The sequence below is a fragment of the Lampris incognitus genome, chromosome 2 (genome assembly GCF_029633865.1).
Source record: "Lampris incognitus isolate fLamInc1 chromosome 2, fLamInc1.hap2, whole genome shotgun sequence".
Lineage (NCBI taxonomy): Eukaryota > Metazoa > Chordata > Actinopteri > Lampriformes > Lampridae > Lampris > Lampris incognitus.
In genome coordinates this window covers 86,343,223-86,363,726 of record NC_079212.1, presented here as the reverse complement: position 1 = coordinate 86,363,726, position 20,504 = coordinate 86,343,223, and the positions used below count along the sequence as shown (strand labels likewise).

The 20,504-nt window shown below is 47.5% G+C and overlaps 1 protein-coding gene across 1 annotated transcript in view; it reads right to left on the bottom strand.

The window, feature by feature from the left end:
• slc4a8 (solute carrier family 4 member 8) overlaps window positions 1–7,683 on the bottom strand; it is a 13,133-nt gene extending 5,450 nt beyond the window's left edge. Inside the window, 5 exon segments of the mRNA XM_056300406.1 lie at window positions 1,083–1,146; window positions 2,577–2,737; window positions 3,063–3,198; window positions 3,503–3,655; window positions 7,599–7,683. Coding sequence (XP_056156381.1) covers window positions 1,083–1,146; window positions 2,577–2,737; window positions 3,063–3,198; window positions 3,503–3,626 — 485 coding nt within the window. The 5' untranslated portion in view covers window positions 3,627–3,655; window positions 7,599–7,683.
• Window positions 7,684–20,504: the final 12,821 nt, after the last annotated feature.

Below are 20,504 nucleotides of genomic sequence, written 5' to 3'. Positions count from 1 at the left end.
TTGCTGTAAGAACAGTTAAAAACAATGTCATCGCAGCCAGGCTGCGGCACTATCAACGTGAATTCACGTCTAGCTGGCTGCTATGGGTTCCATGGATGCCATGTAGCCCGAGTTGGCTCGGTGGCTAGTGGCAACTGGAGCTTACAGTTTTTTTTAACAACAAGCATATTATTATATTAAAATGTCTAACATTCCTACATCAAATAAACCCTATGGACCGGGTGTCCTGACTGGTTTTAAAGCTCTGAATCATATGGGAACTGCTAAGGATCATAGATATACGTTTTAGCTGGGTTAGCTTAGCTTAGCAACCAATGGAAAATTGTCAGTCTTTAGATTTCAAGATTTTAAACTCTTATCTCACCAGGATTCCAGCAGCGTACAAAACACAAGAGAAAAGAGTCTTCCTTCTTCCTTCAACAGGAGATCATCTGTCTTTGGATAAAATCAAGATATCCTACGTAAATGGCTATGATTACATGGAACACAGAAAGCTGTTTACTCTTTAGCTTTGGCTAGCGGCTCACCAAGGAAGCTTCATGGGAGGGATCTTTTTTGTCGTAGTTCAAATGTCCTGTAGCTCAAATATCCGTAGTTCAAATATCAATAATTCAGGTATCCATAGTCAAAGTTGTCCGTATTTCTAAATATCCGTATTTCTCTTCTCTATTGTCGACGGTTGTTTGTATGGTTTAAACTCTGTAGCTCGTGTGCCTCCTAGAGGCAACTCGTGGAACTTACATACGTCACAGGGTACATGTAATCATGTGGGGTTACAATGTCATATTCTCTGTTGCCACAAATCTGACAGCTCTGTCTCTCAGATTGCCATTGTGTATGTACGGTACCTCACACAGACAGCAGGTGGTTTCTTCTTCGAGCGGTCTTTGTATTCGTCAGCTAAGATGACATCCTAGGTGTCGGTCTGTGCATGCAACTCCGCTTTGATCTTCCGGAGTAGAAGCGATGCTGCAGTTTCAAGGAGGTTGTTTTGAATGTCAGGGCTGATTATTTTTGCATTACTCGGAAGCTCATCAAGGCGCTTTTTTATCTCTGGGTCATATGCACAAATCAGTTCACACAGTTCAAGAAAGTTTCCTCTCTTCAGGCTTTCTGTGTCGTCCTTGTAACCGCTTAGTACAATGCCTTGTTTTGCACAGAAAAGCAAAATTTCAATAACAACTTTTGATAAAGTCAGCAAATTGCTCATGTTTGTCTTTCGTGACCTAGTGCATGACGTCACCTGTTCCAGCCCTTTGAATGTCCATGAAACCTTTGTGTCTGGCCACAGCAGCAGCGTGGGTTTTACTAGCTCCATGTTTCATGCAAAACTGACCATGATGGCCCCAGTCTCTCAGTCCTCCTTTCCTAAATCTGTCCTCCTTGACATCAATGGAAAAGTGGCGGGAATGTTGGCAATATACAGCGTCCACTTTAATGCTATACGCTACTCAATTGTACCGGTTACACCATTTAGCTGAGAAACTCTGCTTTTTCCACTGACTGTTTGGGTGACAGGGAAAGCACGCAGTTTGGGCTGGCATGCAGATTCATCTACTGCTGAGAGATCGTTAGCGGCAGCAATTTCTGTGTCCTCTGTCGCAGGTGGTGCAGCTGCAGGTAGGCTTACCGAAGGAGTCACCGTCGCAGCACTTGTTGAGGGGATGATACGTCATCCTCCTCAGCTGTTGTAGGCCTTGTGTCCGGCTGGTCATTATCAATGCGAGTTTTTTTGAAGAAATTCAATAGCGAGCTCTGTTTTTTTCATTTTGATCTAGTAGCTAGTATCTAGCATCAGCAAAGAAATATGAAGTTAGCTGCCGTGCCGTTTCACCGTGCCTGCTAGTCTCCCGTGATGCTCGCTGGGACAAACGGTTACCTGCGCGCGTATATCAAAGTTTAAAATTTTGATAGATAGAGCTGTGCATGACGGTGGATGTTGTTTTTTGGTGAAAATAATGTATTATAATTTATTTTTAAATGAACAATTATTATAATTAGAACATAATAGCCTACGTTTCAAGCAAAATGTTTTGGTAAAGGTATAACTAAAAATTAATTTAGCATCTGATTTTTTGGGGGTGTGCCAGCGCCCTCTATGGGTGGCACAGGCACACCCGTGGCTACGCGCCAAGTCTGGTGGGCCCAAGGACAACGGCCCCTGCCTGGAGCTGCACCTGAAGAGGAAGCACCGAGGGCGGTCTGACAGGACGTGGAAGCGGGGCAGGCTAAGCTAACTGCTAGCCCACGCAGACCGGCAGTTCCGACAGTCATCCTGGCTGGCGTTCCTTCTCTGGACGGTGGAATTTTTGGACTGTGTTGCACTGAGTGGACTGTGTTGTTAACGGTTTTTCTGTTTTGTTTCTGTTTTTTTTTTGTACTTCGTTCTCTCTGTTTTTGTGTTTTTGGTGGTGTCGTTTTTGGGACATTTGGGATGTGTGTTTTTGCATTTGTGTTACACTGCTGTGGGCTGGGGGAAATGGAATTTCGTTTCTTTTTTGTACTCAAGTGCATGAAAGAAATGACGATACATTGTTGCTGCTGGCTGATCAGGTGTCATGTGGAGCGAGTCTAACCTGCGATCTCCTCTATGCTGTCAGCATGCATGTCCAGCAGCACGCTGCCGTTGATGAGGCAGCTGCGTAGCTCAAACAGGCTGTGGAGGGACAGCGTGGCCACGTAGGGTTTACTCCACCTCTCCCCGCCGTCCTCAACATCCTCCTCAAACTTCAGCCACCTGCAAGGAAAGATGAGAGTGCTGCGATGAGAAGAAACTGATGAAATACCACCTGTGCAGCAGTGGAATTATATAAAAGATGGCTGAAAAGGAAACTTTTCAAAGGCGTGTGCCTGCGCAACCGGGGTGGGGGGCCGGGGGTGGGCAGGGGTGTGCATGTAAGCGTTTTACTTTATGCCATTAGATCGAAACTGGCCTAATTAGTTTGCAGCATCATGTGACCATCACCTGCATCACGCGGCCCTCACAACAGAGGGGCACAAGAGGTGCGTGTTTGTGAGACGCTTGAGAAGTGAGTGGACAGCAGTCCGTAAGCAGTCCTGACCTGGCTGTTTCCTTCCACTCTGCGTCCTTCCCTTCCTTCACACAGATCTCGTCCAGCTCGGTGAACAGCTCGTGAGTCACGTGCTCCGCATCCTCCTCGGACCCCAGGATGAACTGGACGCGCTGGGAGGGAGTATCTGGCGAGAGGGAGGGGGGAGAGGGGAGGCTGCTGTCTGAGAATTACTCTTTAAAAGCTGCTAGATGTCTGCAGAGTTCCACATGAACAAACACAAACTGCATATATGAACGACTTGCTCAGAAGCACACACACGTACATGCACATTTTCACCCCCCCCCATCCCCCCACCCCCCACCCCCACACAGTCACGCTGTGCACACTATGTGGTTCTTTCTCTTTGGTAGTTAATTAGTGGGCCAGTCAATCTTCGCCTGAGGACTGTACTCTCAGTGTGTGTGTGTTCGTGTGTGTGTGTGTGTTACCATGGGTAGATGTGGAGGTCTCGGTGTCCTCACTTGGTTGGGAGGCCAGGCTTCCAGCCCTTCTGTCCTTCTTGCGGTGGCGGGAGCTGTGGGTCTTGTGGTGGCGGTGGCTCTGCCGCGGCATTCGCACCCCCACAAACAGAGTCCTGTGGCCTGGTAGAGGACAGAGAGACAGAAGAAGAGAGGGGAGAGGACACAGAGACAGAAGAAGAGAGGGAAGAGAGGGAAGAGGACAGGGAGACAGAAGAAGAGAGGGGAGAGGACAGAGAGACAGAAGAAGAGAGGGGAGAGTACCGAGAGAAAGAAGAAGAGAGGGAAGAGGACAGAGACACAGAAGAAGAGAGGGGAGAGAGGGAAGAGGACAGCGAGACAGAAGAAGAGAGGGGAGAGAAGGAAGAGGACAGAGACAGAAGAAGAGAGGGGAGAGAAGGAAGAGGACAGAGACAGAAGAAGAGAGGGAAGAGGACAGAGAGACAGAAGAAGAGAGGGAAGAGAGGGAAGAGGACAGAGAGACCGAAGAAGAGAGGAAAGAGGACAGCGAGAGAGAAGAAGAGAGGGGAGAGGACAGAGAGACAGAAGAAGAGAGGGAAGAGGACAGAGAGACAGAAGAAGAGAGGGAAGAGGACAGCGAGACAGAAGAAGAGAAGGAAGAGGACAGAGAGACAGAAGAAGAGAGGGGAGAGGACAGAGAGACAGAAGAAGAGAGGGAAGAGGACAGAGAGACAGAAGAAGAGAGGGGAGAGGACAGAGAGATAGAAGAAGAGAGGGAAGAGGACAGAGAGACAGAAGAAGAGAGGAAAGAGGACAGCGAGAGAGAAGAAGAGAGGGGAGAGGACAGAGAGACAGAAGAAGAGAAGGAAGAGGACAGAGAGACAGAAGAAGAGAGGGGAGAGGACAGAGAGACAGAAGAAGAGAGGGAAGAGGACAGAGAGACAGAAGAAGAGAGGGGAGAGGACAGAGAGACAGAAGAAGAGAGAGAAGAGGACAGCGAGACAGAAGAAGAGAGGGGAGAGGACAGAGAGACAGAAGAAGAGAGGAAAGAGGCGGGGTAAAATATGACTGAGGGGGTGAATTTATATCATTACCTGAAAAAATCTAGATTTAAATAAGCAAAGCAGCGTTAAAACCTTGTCACGCTGCCGTGGTTTACCATCCAGTTGCGTTTACACGGGAGAATGTTTAGTACCGGGTTAAGTTAAACTAGACCGACCTGGGCCGCCATTTTGATGGTTTGGGATTTTTAATGTGAAAATAAACATACAGACCTGCCGCTCCCTGAATGCTGCTGAAACTGCATATATCTGCTTTAAAATGAGATTTTGATCAACTGCACGAAAAAAAAGGTATGACAAGATCTACCTAAAACGACCATGAGCGGTCAAGAAGACCGCGCATAATTTGCGTGTGATCGTGCGCGTCATGTCAGTATTGATGACGTATGTTGGTGGCGTCATTTCCTTCTTGAAGTTCGTTGCTCTGTCCTAGAAACACACTAGCGCCCTCCAGTGGAGAGAAATAGTCTGAACTTGATGTGTGATTATGTCCAACATGTCTGGTTACAGACCCCGTTACAGACGCACCATGACTACCACCGAGGCGCTGCAGTATTCACAGGCGTTGGACAGCGGCCATTTTAAATTGTTTGAAAAATAGTATTAAAGTTGTTAAATTTTTAATTTTGGTGTCAGTTAGTTTCATAACAGACATACTAAACCCACGGTCGTTTTAGGTAGGAGTGAAATCCCGATCGCTCTGGTGTTAATTTGGGGTTTTCACCGACAACACTGACGTGATAACATTGAACAGAAACTGAAGTGCACCAAAGGTACAAATCTAATCACTTCCGTAAAAAAACATTCTTTCTGGGTATCAATGAATTACATAAAATTTCCATGGATAATTAGCACAATCCATTTTAATTGATCATTTCTGATGGAAGTAACCCTGCTGGGGGCAGATGAAGTCACCATTAATTATATCACTGAATATATCACTGAATATATCACTGAATATATCACTCTGCTGGGACAGAGCCGTGAAGGGGAAGGGCAGAGCGGTGGATGAAGGGCGGAGGGAGGAGGGCAGCGCCTGTGGGCAGAGCAGCGCTGTTAGATGGCAGGCTGTGCTCCTCACACTGCAGATTGAGACCATTAAATAAGATTCAAGTTCAAAACCATTCAAGTGAAGGTTAGCTGCAGGCCCACGGGGAGAGGCATCTTGCTGCAGTGGCAGCGGGCTTCAGCTTTTTATGAGTCCCCTGCCAACCCCAATTATGTCTGCCCTGCCTAACGAGGTGCTGGGCATAAACGCGCTTCGACATGGCAGAAATCCCACCCAGCACCAACCTTTCACTTACACTGCCCAGCATGTGGAGTGCTACAGTTCCTCCTTGGTAGCAAAACACAGATTTTTTTTTAAAGACCCCCCCCACTTTTTTTTTCCTCCCCAGCTGTACTTGGCCAATTACCCCACTCTTCTGAGCCGTCCCGGTCTCTGCTCCACCCCCTCTGCCGATCCGGGGAGGGCTGCAGACTACCACATGCCTCCTCCCATACATGTGGAGTCACCAGCCGCTTCTTTTCACCTGACAGTGAGGAGTTTCACCAGGGGGGATGTAGCACGTGGGAGGATCACGCTATTCCCCCCCAGTCCCCCCGAACAGGTGCCCCGACCGACCAGAGGAGGCGCTAGTGCAGCAACCAGGACACATACCCACATCAGGTGTGGATTCCATTTCTGCTCGGGTACAATATCGACTCGGGGTCCTTCGACTACATATGACGTCATGGATTATGTTGCTAGCTAGCTAGCTAGCTTTATAGTTATTTAGCTGTGTGTTTTTTACAATCCACGTTGACATAGAGTTGGTTAGTAAAGGTGTGAGGGCCTACGGCCCAAGCTGCGTCTAAGGAGCAAGGCCGTAGGCTCAGGACCCCCCCCCCTCCCCTCCCAGGTCCTGGACGAGCGAATGTGCGCGAGGGCCGAAGGCCCAAGCTGCATCTAACGTCAATCTCAATCTACTGTTTCCCGCTGTTCCTAAACTGAACTAGCCCCTACCCAAGCCCCTACCCAAGCCCCTACCCAAGCCCCTACCCATTCATAATGCGTGAAGTAGCGATGTCATCTGTAGTCGCAGCACCCCGAGCAGGGCGAGTAGATCAAGTATCGACATCGGCTTCCCACCCGCAGACACAGCCCATTGTGTCTGTAGGGACACCTGACCAAGCTGGAGGGAACACGGGGTTCAAACCGGCGATCCCCATGTTGTTAGGCAACGGAATAGACCGCTTCACTACCTGGGCGCCCAAACACAGATTTGAAAAAAGACAGTGTGCACAGCTGCTGATTTAAGTGAACAAACTGGTACAACAGGTTCAGCGTCAGCACTCGTGAATTATACACGATGAAGCAAGGTTTCTGGCACGGGACGCTCTGAGGCCATTTGCCCTGTGTGTGCGTGCGCGTGTGTGTGTGCGTGAACACAATCTGAGTATATTTTAGGACACAATTAAAACACAAAGCTGGTGCGGTGGAGCAAATTGTTCCCCCTAAATCTCCAAACACACAGCATCATAATCCCTGCAGGAAAGTGATCGTTTGTAACACGCACATAGGAGACACATAGGACACACACAGAACAGATACACTACACCCAGATACCCTCATGCACGCGCACGCACACACACACACAAGGGCAACGAGAGCACATTCTCACACCTGTTTCCCCTAGGGATGACATATTAGCCCCCTTCAGCCTACTCAGACTCGATGGAGGATTTATTATTAATACTAAGCCGCATTTATCTCCAACAGACAAGAGGACACGGTGACAAAAAACAAAAACAAACATCGGCTTGTCCTCAAAACACCCCCGCATGAGAGCTTTCTGAACGGCCATGGCCGCACAGGACACAGAAAGTTACGGTCCAGACACGTCAACACACAGCTGACATAGGAATACGATATGGGTATGCATGAAAAAGCACTGCCCCATCACACACGTGGCCTATAGACGCTGATCCTTGGAGGAAGGTGAGTTCATTAGCAGTGCAGAGACGTGGACGGGGACGCGCGGGTCTGTTGTTGGGTTACTCACCTTCTAGTTCTTCCTTCTCATAGTGGATGTTGAGCACCGAGCTGGTCCCCCCCTGGTCCACCACTACCTCCTCATCTGGCCTCTGTTGGACACACACACACACACACACACACACACACACACACACACACACACACACACACACACACACATGCAACAGAAACACACAACGACACAAACAGAAAAACTGCAGTGTATTTCATTGTGAAGAGAGTTTTTTTATTTTGCTAGTTCTTCCTACAGTGAAAGGGTCCGTAACTGACATGAAAATGTTCTGATGTTTTCAGCAGACATGTTTGCTGACTGATCACCTTGACAGAACATCTCCAGCCTATCAAAGCCTTGCTGAGAGCTGAGCGGTGAGTGCTGAAATAAATAAGGGTCACAGAGTGACTAAAATGCTACTGAGCAAGTAATAGAAACACTAACCAGCAAGACAAGAGAGCTTATCAAAATCAGACATCCAATTCCAGGCGCGCACGCGCGAGGAGTGTGAAGGGCAAAGGCTTCGGCTGGGGAATGTGCCAGGCAGTACTATCCAGGGGTAATCAAATCAAATAAAATCAAGTTATCAGTGTGGCACAGCCACCAGAGAAGCTGCTATTGGCAGATTGCTGCAGAGCAGCAATGGGTTTTACCACCAGTCATGACAAGTCTCATAAACAGTAGTTGTTACTTATATGTTACTGTGTATGTGTCGCCGCCCCCCCTCCCCCGAGTATGGTGTTGGTAATATGATAATCTGTTATGAGTTGTTTAGGGAAAGCTTTTGTGGGAACTTACTAACACTATGTAACTCAGGAGTCAGTTTGCAGCTGCAAATCTGTCTTCATTACTATACAACCCACATACAACCCTGTATCTTAGACTCTTGATCTCTCTTATCGGAGGTGCTATAAACAAGAAGGTGTCAACTATGCAGACTGGGAAGTCCCTGGGACCGGACGGTTACCCTGTGGAATTTTACAAAAAGTTTTCCAATTACTTAGCGCCTTTGCTCTTATAAATGTTTGAGGATTCTCTCCAACAAGGTACACTACCGCCAACAGTTACCCAAGCCTCTATTTCACTGATCCTTAAAAAGGATAAAGATCCTACTTCATGTTCTTCTTATCGGCCTACTATGCTTATTAATTACATGAAAAGCTATTTGCTGAAGCCCTTACATGTAGAATTGAGACTATTTTGCCCTCTATTATCTTCGTTAACCAAACAGGGTTTATTAAAAACCTTAATTCCTTCACAAATATACGGAGACTCCTTAACATCATTCACTCCCCGGCACTTTTGTCCAATCCTGAGGTGGTTTTATTGCTCACTGCAGAAAAAGCCTTCAATCGAGTTGAATGGTGCCATCTATTCTTCACATTAAAGCAATATGGGTTCGGAGAGAAATTTACATCCTGGATATGCTTACTGTATGCTTCCTCACAGGCCTGTGTATGTACCAACAACCAGCGATCACAATTCTTTCTCCTCTCACATGGGACACGCCAAGCTTCCCTGATTTCGAGAGGCTGGGTGTCACAGGCTCTGCACTCTCAAAGTTTGCATCCTACCTGACAGGTCGCTCCTACCAGGTGACATGGAGGGGATCTGTGTCGGAGCCTCGCAGACTGACTACAGGCATTCCACAGGGTTCGGTTCTGGGTCCTCTCCTTTTCTCCCTGTACACAACATCCCTGGGTTCTGTTATTCGCTCGCTTGACTTCTCTTACCATTGTTATGCCGATGACACCCAGCTGATCTTGTCCTTCCCTCCCTCTGACACACAAGTAGAGACACGCATTGCTGCGTGCTTAACTGACATCTCGGAGTGGATGGCGACACACCACCTGAAGCGCAATCTGAACAAGACAGAGCTGATGTTCCTCCTAGGGAAAGGTTGCCCGCACCGAGACCTGGCCATCACCATTGAATACAACGTGGTGATGCCAATTCAGACCGCGAGGAATCTGGGTGTGATCCTGGATGACCAACGTTGCATCGGTTGCTCGCTCCTGCAGATTTCTCCTCTATAACATCAGGAGGATTTGCCCATTCCTCACCGACGAGATGGCACAGGTGCTCATCCAGGCTCTGGTCATCTCCTGGCTGGACTACAGCAACTCCCTCCTTGCTGGCGCCCCGGCGTCGGCCATCAGACCTCTGGAGCTTGTTCAGAAAGCTGCAGCTTGTCTGGTGTTCAACCGCCCTAAGTTCTCCCACACAACTCCCCTTCTCATGTCCCTACACTGGCTCCCAGTAGCTGCTCGCATCCAGTTTAAGACTCTGGTGCTAGCCTACAGGGCAGTGAAAGGAACAGCTCCTTCCTATCTCCAGGCCATGGTCAAGCCCTACACCCCCGCCCGACCACTTTGCTCTGCTGCCTCGGGGCGCCTGGTTGCCCTGTCGCTCAGAGGCCCTTGCTGCCGATCGACCTAGTCACGGCTCTTTTCTGTCCTGGCCCCACAGTGGTGGAATGAACTCCCCACTGATGTCAGGAAAGCAGAGTCGCTGCCCATCTTTCGGTGCAAGTTGAAAACTCAGCTCTTCAAGAACTACTACCCTGTTACTTGTTCTTAGCACTTATTGTATTCACTCATTTTAAGAAAAAAATATCTTTCTTGCGCTTTTACTTTAGCACTGGTTTTGCTCTTAGATGCTTGTTTAGAGAGAAGAAGCACTTATAACCTCTGATGACTAGTAGTTCTCCTGATTTCCTATGTTAAATTTACTTATTGTAAGTCACTTTGGATAAAAGTGTCGGCTAAATGACTGTAATGTAATGTAATTTCCCCTCCTTTTTGCCATAGTTATTGAACCTCTATCAATTGCTCTTAAAGCTAATAAGTTGTTTTCAGCTATTAAAAGAGGTGGAGGCGAGCACTAAGTATCCTTGTATGCAGATGATCTGCTCCTTTATGTTTCCAATACAATAAGTTCCATTCTGCATATTTTAGCCACTCTCGAATCCTCTGGAACTTCCCTAGGTACAAATTAAATATACAGAAAAGCAAATGTTTTCCTATTAATCACTTGGCCCAGGGAATACACCAATCTAGTACCCCCTTCGAATTATCTACCACTAGGTTCAAATACATAGGAACTAATATTACTAGCTCCACCCACTCCCTACATGAGGAAAATGTTACAGCTTTAACAACTAAAGTGAAACTTGATCAGCAGAGCTGGAACAGCCCATCCCTCTCTCTAGCAGGTAGAGTACATCCATTAAAAATGAATGTGCTCCCCAGATATTTATACTTATTTCGATGTTTATTCATTTTTCTAACTAAACGCTTTTTTCATCAATTGGATTCAATAATTTTTAAATTTTATATGGGGGGTAAAACCCAAGAATTTCTAAATCTCTGCTCGAGAGGGGGAGGTCACAGGGGGGACTTGGTCTACTGAATTTTCAATCATATTACTGGACAGCTGACATACATAAATTGCGCTCTGGTTCTCGGATACAGATAATAATTGGATCCAACTACGTAGAAGCTAACTTTTGTCACTCCTCGCCCTTAAAAGCCCTGGTGTGTAGCAGCCTTCCACTTGAACCTAGACAGGACTCCTCTAACACCATAGTTACTACCACCTTGAAAATCTGGCAACTCATTAGTCAAAAGTTTGGCTGGACTTCTGTGTCCTAGCTACACCTATTTGTAACAATAAATTCTTTCTACCAGCCAAGATTGATTCAAGATTTGCCGTCTGGCACAGACAAGGCCTATCCTGCCTGGGTGACATAGATGTTGATTGCCTGTTTGCTAGCTTAACACAATTATGCTCCATATTCAACCTTCAGCACTCTGATTTTTTTAGATATCTCCAAATTCGTAACTTTGCTAAATCCAACACATTAGCATTTCTGCAGGCTCCACTGGCCTCAGGCATTGACCATCTTCTTGCAGTGACTGACTTGTCAAAAGGCCATATTTCTTGCATAAATGATTTTTTTTATCAGCAGTGACTCCCCCTGCTCTGCATAAGATCAAGACAGATTGGGAGACTGAACTGGGTATCACTTTTTCAGATGAATGGTGGGACATTGCATTAGATGCAGTAAACTCATCCTCCTCCTGTGCGAGGTTTAGCCTCATTCAGTTCAAAGTATTTCATGGAATCCAGTTTAGTAAAGCTAGATTATCTAAACTCTGTCCAAACCTCTGATATCTGTGACAGATGCTCTCAGGCACCAGCAGACTTGACTCATATGTTCTGGTCAGGCCTAAACTTGGTGGAATATTGGAGATCTTTGTTTGACCTTATATCGGAGATATTGGAACTGACTCTGGGCCCATCGCCTCAGCTTGCTATCTTTGGTGTCCCTGAGGAGGGCGTTAGAATGACTGCTAAACAAACTAATGTAACCTCCTTTGCCTCCTTAATTGCCCGTCGTTGAATTCTCCTCTTATTGAAAAATCGTTCACACCCCTCAAACACATCCTGGCTGCAGGACTTCATGTTATTTCTGAAATTGGAAAATATCAAATTTGCTGTGCGTGGCTCAGCTGAAATATTTTTTGCAAACGCTGGCAGCCTCTCATCTCTCACTTTGAACAATGCAATCTATCCCATTGGACTGGAGTGTTGGAAGTAAGATTGGATGTAGACAATGGTGGATTGTTGGGGGGGTGTGTGCATGCATATGCATATAGTTGTGTGTATGGAGGCACATTAAGTGTATGTATGAGTGGGTAACTATGTGTGCAGAAGTAGCAGTGGGACTGTGACCTTGTGCAGGCACTGCTTAAGGTTACGTTGACATGATGATTTTGTGTAATACCAGTTGCCCATTGCTTTCTTCCCCTTTTTTTCATTTAGCTGTACAATTATTTTGTTATCTGTATTTAGTTAATTTACTCAATTTCTATTATTGTTACTTCGATAGTGTATCTATATTACTTATTTTATTTGTGATATTGGGCTATACAAATCAAATTGACTTAACCTGTTTTTATGAGCAGGCAGGGGATTGCTGGGGGCTAAGGGAGATAATGAGGGGATATTAATGTGTATCATATGTGCAGATTGTTGAATAAAATTTGGTTATAAAAAAAGGTGTCAACTACTGTAGCACAAGGTGGTCTGGGGGAGCACTGTAGCACAAGGTGGTCTGGGGGAGTACTGTAGCACAGGGTGGTCTGGGGCAGGTTTGTTCCACTCACCCTGCACATATCTACAGTCATGCAGCATTTGAACACTGGCGTCTGCACACATGTGTGCATGTAAATAGAGTTGGATGTTCCCATCCTGCCTACATAAATATGTAAATATGAATCTGTTTGTGTTAGTGTGTGTAAATCTATTTGTGTTAGTGTGTGTGAATCTGTTCATGTTAGTGTGTGTGAATCTGTTTGTGTGTGTGGGAATCTGTTTGTGTTAGTGTGTGTGAATCTGTTTGTGTGTGTGAATCTATTTGTGTTAGTGTGTGTGAATCTGTTTGTGTTAGTGTGTGTGACTGATGAGGACAGAACTTTGGCTGTGGACACCAATGGCTGAAATCCTCAGATGAAAAGAGCTGCACGGCTTTCCTCATGCCAGCCGATAGCAGTAGACTGCAATCATTGACTAAATGCTTTTTCAAAATGGACGCTCCCTCCTCCACTCCACGTGGCCTCGTCCATGTGAGCTGGTGAGGGGGAGCTGAGGGACAGCAGGCTGGGACAGAAATAATAAATGAATAAAGTAGTACAAACATTTTGCAGGGAAAAAAGACATTTTGGCACTGCCCAAAGGGAATTTAAAGTAACTTTTTGGAGTATCTGTTGATTTGCTTTTTTTGTCAGTTGTGGAGATTTTCATTTTAAACATTAGGCAATTAAATTATTTAGAATGGTTAGCCAATATTTCAGTTGTCACCATGAAAATGAGAAGCTGAGTCAACCGATGGAAGTAATGTGTATTAGTGAAATCATTTCCATATCTGTAACAGCTCAAATGTAGGGAGCTTCCTGATGTCAGTATGTGGCTGCAAGGAGTGACTAAGGTTCTGCATACACTCCCACACAGGACACAGTGTTTTCAACAACAAAACAAAGAAATGACCAGTTTGAACTAAATGAAAACCTGAACACACCCCTCCAAAGATATCCTATTAAACCCCTACGCTTCAATGGAGCACAAAACCTTTGGGGGACAAATGTGCACCAGAGTTCTGGTTGAAATCAATCTCATGAATTTCTTTTAGTTTGGTTTTGTGGGGGGGGGGCTATCTGTGTGGACACCAATCTTTCCTTTGTCCCTGTACTTGAGCTTGGGGTGAAGACCAAGCCTTTGAAGAGCTGCATTAAAAGCTACCTGCTATTTTGCTGTGTTCAGTCCAATATATCCAGCTGGGGGCAAATTCTAGAACAATCCATGGCTTGGACGGCTACAAAGGATACCACAAAGGAAGACGATTATTTCAACCTGTCCCCCCTGAAGCTCTCTGAGAAAGAGCTAACCCTTTAGTGGAGATGATAATGACTTCATCTACCAGCACAGCATGGAGGAGGTGGTTCCTTGTGGATTCTGCTTGAACCAATTCACTTTTCAAGGGTAGCAGCATATCAAGGTTCTCCCCTAACTGGCAATGATGAGTTCTGTTATCACTGTCCCTCATGTAGGAAGTCTAACTTCCTGTGTCCTACGTGTGTAAAATGTGTGTAAACGTGTCCGTGTGTATGAATCAATGGGAGCCTTTCGTGAGTATGTGCACATACAGGCCCTCTCGTGTGTGTGTGACGTAGTATATTGTATATACTGGTGTTTGCATGTGCAGGACTATTTGAGAGGTCTGTTGTGTCAGAGAAGCGGGATAGTGAGTAGAGAACATGAATTGACTTTTCCTGGTTCTCCTGGGCCACGACAGATAAAACACTGCACACAATTATTGACTCGTTTGGAAAAAGCGCCTCAGAATCACTGTATGTATGCATGCATGCATGCATGCATGCAACCCAGCTACTGGGGATGCATAAGCCAGTGCATTCTCAGTGCCGGTCCCAAGCTGGGATAAATGGGGAGGTGTTGCACCAGGAAGGGCATCCGGCATAAGATCTTTGCCAAATCAAATATGCTGACCATAAATCAGATTTCCATACCGGATCGGTTGAGGCCTGGGTTACCAACGACTGCCACCAGTACTGTTGGCCAGCAGGGTGCTGGTGGAAACTATGCTACTGCTGGGTGAAAGAGAAGGAGAGGGGGAAGGCATGTCCAGAGACAGCGGGAGAGGAGGAAGGGAAGGAGTGTGGAGGTGAGAGTCGGAACTTTGAATGTTGGCGCTATGACTAGTAAAGGGAGAGAGCTGGCTGATATGATGGAGAGAAGGAAGGTAGATATACTGTGTGTGCAAGAGACCAGGTGGAGGGGAGTAAGGTCAGCAGAGGTGGGTTCAAACTCTTCAACCATGGTGCGAATGGGAGGAGAAATGGGGTAGGGGTAATTCTGAAAGAAGAGTATGTCAAGAGTGTGTTGGAGGTGAAGCGAGTGTCAGACAGAGTGATGAGCATGAAGCTGGAAATCGAAGGTGTATTGCTGAATGTTATCAGCACATATGCCCCACGAGTTGGGTGTGAGATGGAAGAGAAAGAAGAATTCTGGAGTGAGTTGGACGACGTGGTGGAGAGGGTACCCAAGGAGGAGAAAGTGGTGATTGGAGCAGACCTCAGTGGACATGTTGGTGAAGGGAACAGGGGTGATGAGGAGGTGATGGGTAGGTATGGTGTCAAAGAGAGAGATGTGGAAGGACACATGGTGGTGGATTTTGTGAAAAGGATGGAAATGGCTGTGGTGAATACATATTTCAAGAAGAGGGAGGAACACAGGGTAACGTACAAGAGCGGAGGAAAGTGCACACAGGTGGACTATATCTTATGCAGGAGGCACAATCTAAAAGGGATTGGAGACTGCAAGGTGGTGACGAGGAGAACATAGCTCGGCAGCATCGGATGGTGGTCTGTAGGATGACTTTGGAGACCAAGAAGAGGAAGCGAGTGAAGGCAGAGCCAAAGATCAAATGGTGGAAGCTGAAGAAGGAAGACTGTTGTGTGGAGTTCAGGGAGGAGTTAAGACAGGCACTGGGTGGTAGTGAAGAGTTGCCGGATGGCTGGGCAACTACTGCAGAAATAGTGAGGGAGTCAGCTAGGAAGGTACTTGGTGTGTCATCAGGACAGAGGAAGGAAGACAAGGAGACTTGGTGGTGGAATGAGGAAGTACAGGAAAGTATAGAGAGGAAGAGGTTTGCAAAGAAGAAGTGGAATAGTCAAGAGAGCTGAAGAAAGTAGACAGGAGTACAAGGAGATGCAGCGTAAAGCAGCAAAGAGAGAGGTGGTGAAAAGAAAAAGCTGTATGGTGAGTTGAATGACAGGTTAGACACTAAGGAAGGAGAAAAGGACTTGTACCGACTGGCTAGACAGAGGGACCGAGCTGGGGAGCATGTGCAGCAGGTTAGGGTGATCAAGGATAGAGATGGAAATGTGCTGACAAGTAAGGAGAGTGTGTTGAGAAGGTGGAAGGAGTACTTTGAGGGGCTGATGAATGAAGAAAATGAGAGAGAGAAGGTTGGATGATGTAGGGATAGTGAATCAGGAACTTCAGTGGATTAGCAAGGAGGAAGTGAGGGCAGCTATGAAGAGGATGAAGAGTGGAAAGGCAGTTGGTCCTGATGACATACCTGTGGAGGCATGGAGGTGTTTAGGAGAGATGGCAGTGGGGTTTTTAACTAGATTGTTTAACACAATCTTGGAAAGTGAGAGGATGCCTGAGGAGTGGTGAAGAAGCATACTGGTACCGATTTTCAAGACTAAGGGTGATGTGCAGAACTGTAGCAACTACAGAGGTATAAAGTTGATCAGCCACAGCATGAAGATATGGGAAAGAGTAATAGAAGCTAGGTTAAGAGGAGAGGTGATGATCAGCAGCAGCAGTATGGTTTCATGCCAGGAAAGAGCACCACAGATGTGATGTTTGCTTTGAGAATGTTAATGGAGAAATATAGAGGAGGCCAGAAGGAGGTACATTGTGTCTTTGTGGATTTAGAGAAAGCATATGACAGGGTGCCGAGAGAGGAGGTGTGCATGTTCGGTGAACTGGAGATGCTGAATCGTTCATAGATAAAACAGAGTGTCCTTGAGAGATGGACTGGTGACCCTGTCCAGTGTGCTCCCCTGTCGTCCACCCACAGCCTGCTGGCCCACATGGCCCCGAATCCAATAAACTGGGTATGAACAAGGAAGGAATACATGGAGAAAATCTAACTTCACCAAACCCTTCTGATAACCAAAAAAAAAAAAATCAATGAGAGGCTCCATCATGTCTGTAGTACCAACATGTGCTGTAAACTGAACAATAACACACATCATTTCCTAATATTCTCTGCAATGTATACACGAATATTGATGAACTGTTAAGTGCAGGCACACACGCACACACACACGCACACACCCACACACACGATCAGGCAGTGCAGCTGTGTCAGATAAAGCACGGCCATGCAGTACAGGCTGCAGGCTAGATACAGAGAGAAAGAGACTAAAAGCTTTCTGCCCCACAAAGGATGAGAGACCTCCAGAACTCATCAATTAGTGTGAGTCCACTGAATGCCTGGAAACAGGGAGGAATTAAATGGTTTTCTACTCCACATTCAATTCAATAAGATAACTGCTGAGCGATGACGTCATGCCCGGGGGAGGGGAAGACAGCGTCGCGAGATCGAAAAATCTTTTTCTTTTCTGCGACAGAATATTGTTGACAATAAGCCTTTCTTTATCCTGGTTGCAGTTTATGAATAGAAAATATGTCAAGCCCTGTTTATTCCAACAGCATGTCTCAAAACAAACACCACCAACAGGTCAAACACTGCACTGCACAAATATCAGCGACTGTAAAACACATTAAGAACGATGGGCGACACTAAAAACACTGAAAATACCCTACAAAATGTAGAACCACATCAAGAAAAATGGATGGAAAAGGATGGTTCTTCAAAATGGAAATTAATTCCAATAATAATAATAATAATAATCCAGTAATAAAAAATAGGGGTTGGGAGAGCTGGCGTTGGACATGTGGCTGGGAGGTTCGTGTCCCAGACTCGCCGTAACCGGTCACGGCCAGAGCGTCCACGGGGTAAGGCCTTCATTAGGCCACCCTTACCCGAGGGATAGTGGGTGTAGATCGGTGTAGTGTTCGGGGACTCGTCGTTCTCCAGCGACCCCTCTGGCCCACCCGGGCGCCTGCAGCCAAGCAACTGAAAGCATTCTCCCTACGCCTCCTTCACGGCTTGAAGGTGATGCAATCCATGCGAGGCTGCAGCGTGTAAAATAGTGAGAGCAGCCGACACAAGTTTGAAGGAAGCTGGTGTTACGCCTATCTCCTTCCTGTGGAAACGTGAGCCAGGGGAGTTATTCCACAAGAGTTCCGGCCATATGCCATTGGGTTAATCGGGTGGGATAAGGGGGAAACTAGAAATACATTTATGAAAAAAAGAAGAAGGGAGAGCTGGCGTTGGATTGGCTGAGGGAACTTGGTCCGCTGACCAAGGTGGGCCCAGGGACCACGGCCCTGCCTGGAGCTGCGGCCGAGCAGGGAGCACCGAGGGCGGTCTGACAGAACGCGGAAGCGGGGCAGGCTAAGCTAACTGCTAGCCCATGCAGACCGGCAGTCATCCTGGCTGCCATTCGTTCTCAGCACAGAGGAATTTTGGACTGCCTTGCTCTGAGTGGACTGTGTGGTTAACTGTTTATGTTTTTTATCTCTGTTTTTGTATGTTTTTGAAAATGTTGGCTATGTGTTTTCTATCTGTTGTGTCGCACCGCTGTGGGCTGGGTGACACTGAATTTCATTTCTTTTGTGTACACGAGTACATTAGTGAAAGGACAATAAGCTGCTCCTGATTCCTGGTCATCTCATACCAACAGAGAGACTGCTCCATGATTAAGCTGCTACAGCGGTGAAGCACGAGCTGCTGAACCCAGGACCGTCTGGGCCTGACCCGTCCTGGTTCAACGAGCCAGAGGGTTTCACGATGTTGTAGGGTGGCACCACTCCCCCGCTGCAGCCAGGAGCTCCGCCGTGCAACGCTGCAGAGGGGTTAAAAGAACCTGGAAGCGTGGAGCCACGCAGGGACGGCGTGAGGACTGTCGCCAGCCGGTTAAGAGACGGACGGGGATGGCGTGAGGACTGTTGCCAGCCGGTTAAGAGACGGACGGGGACGGCGTGAGGACTGTCGCCAGCCGGTTAAGAGACGGACGGGGACGGTGTGAGGACTGTCGCCAGCCGATTAAGAGACGGATGGGGACGGCATGAGGACTGTCACCAGCCGGTTAAGACACAGACGGGGAGAGCATGAGGACTGTCGCCAGCCGGTTAAGAGACGGGCGGGGACGGCGTGAGGACTGTCGTCAGCCGGTTAAGAGACGGACGGGGACGGCGTGAGGACTGTCGCCAGCCGGTTAAGAGATGGATGGGGATGGCGTGAGGACTGTCGCCAAACGGGTAAGACACAGACGGGGACGGCATGAGGACTGTCGCCAGCCGGTTAAGAGACGGACGGGGACGGCGTGAGGACTGTCGCCAGCTGGTTAAGAGACGGACGGGGACGGCGTGAGGACTGTCGCCAGCTGGTTAAGAGACGGACGGGGACGGCGTGAGGACTGTCGCCAGCCGGTTAAGAGACGGACAGGGACGGCGTGAGGACTGTCGCCAGCTGGTTAAGACACAGACGGGGATGACGTGAGGACTGTCGCCAGCCGGTTAAGAGACGGACGGGGACGGCGTGAGGACTGTCGCTAAGTGGTTAAGAGACGGACGGCAGCATTGTGGAGCAGAGCTGTTTGGTAGACAGGGCTCTGGCCATGATGGCAGAGTCATGCAGCTGTGTGTGTGTGTGTGTGTGTGTGTGTGTGTGTGTGTGTGTGTGTGTGTGTGTGTGTGTGTGTGTGTGTGTGTGTGTGTGTGTGTGTGTGTGTGTGCGGGTCCAACAGGTTAATGGTTCTTTGCTTTTCACAGCTCACCTCCCTCGTGTCCCTTTAGCTGGTCGCACTAATTAAAAAGCACACTGGGCACTTGAGGTGTCGCTTGTTTTATCTAAACATTGTGTGTGTGTGTGTGTGTGTGTGTGTGTGTGTGTGTGTGTGTGTGTGCGCACACGTGACTGCCACTGCATGCGTGTGTCCATTATTTTCCACTGATGGTGCAAATAACTTCTGTTTTTCTACCTGCCCCCATCTCCTGGCAACCGCCCCTTTCCCTCCACTCATGTCCTCCACAGTGCAGTGCTTAGGAGGGTGTGAGTCCATAATTAGTTTCCACGGAGATTAATTCAAATCAGTCAGCTGCCAGCCTGAAAAATGGCTACCCTTGAGGGTCTGTCCTTCATGAACTCGTCACTGCTTACCACTCATGGAGACCTACAGTAGGGCTGGGCGGTGGCTCCAAGTGGGTGGGGAAAGGACATGACTGTCATGACACCACCAAATCATTCCAACTGGAGGAGGCGAGGAGGATGCTGTCACGTTAGTTCACACAGGGAGCAGCCATCCATGATGAAGAGCACACTTTGGCAGCTGGAAGGAGAACTGAGCAATGAATCAGTTCCTCTGACGGGGAAAAGCAGGGAAGAATTACAGGCATGAAGAGAACCACCGCTACACCCGCTCAGAGGCCATTCTGCACCACAGCTGTCCACATGATGCCATTCATGCCAAATCTGGACCTCCACCAGGAACAGCCAGGAACAACCAGGAACAACCAGGACCAAATGAAACGAAATTCCATCTTCTCCAGCGCACAGCAGTGCAACACAAAAGACAAAAACACATATCCAAAAAACCTCCAAAAACGACACCACCAAAAACATACAAACACAGAAAGAACAAAACAACAACAACACACAAACAGCCAACAACACAGTCCACCCAGTACAACACAGTC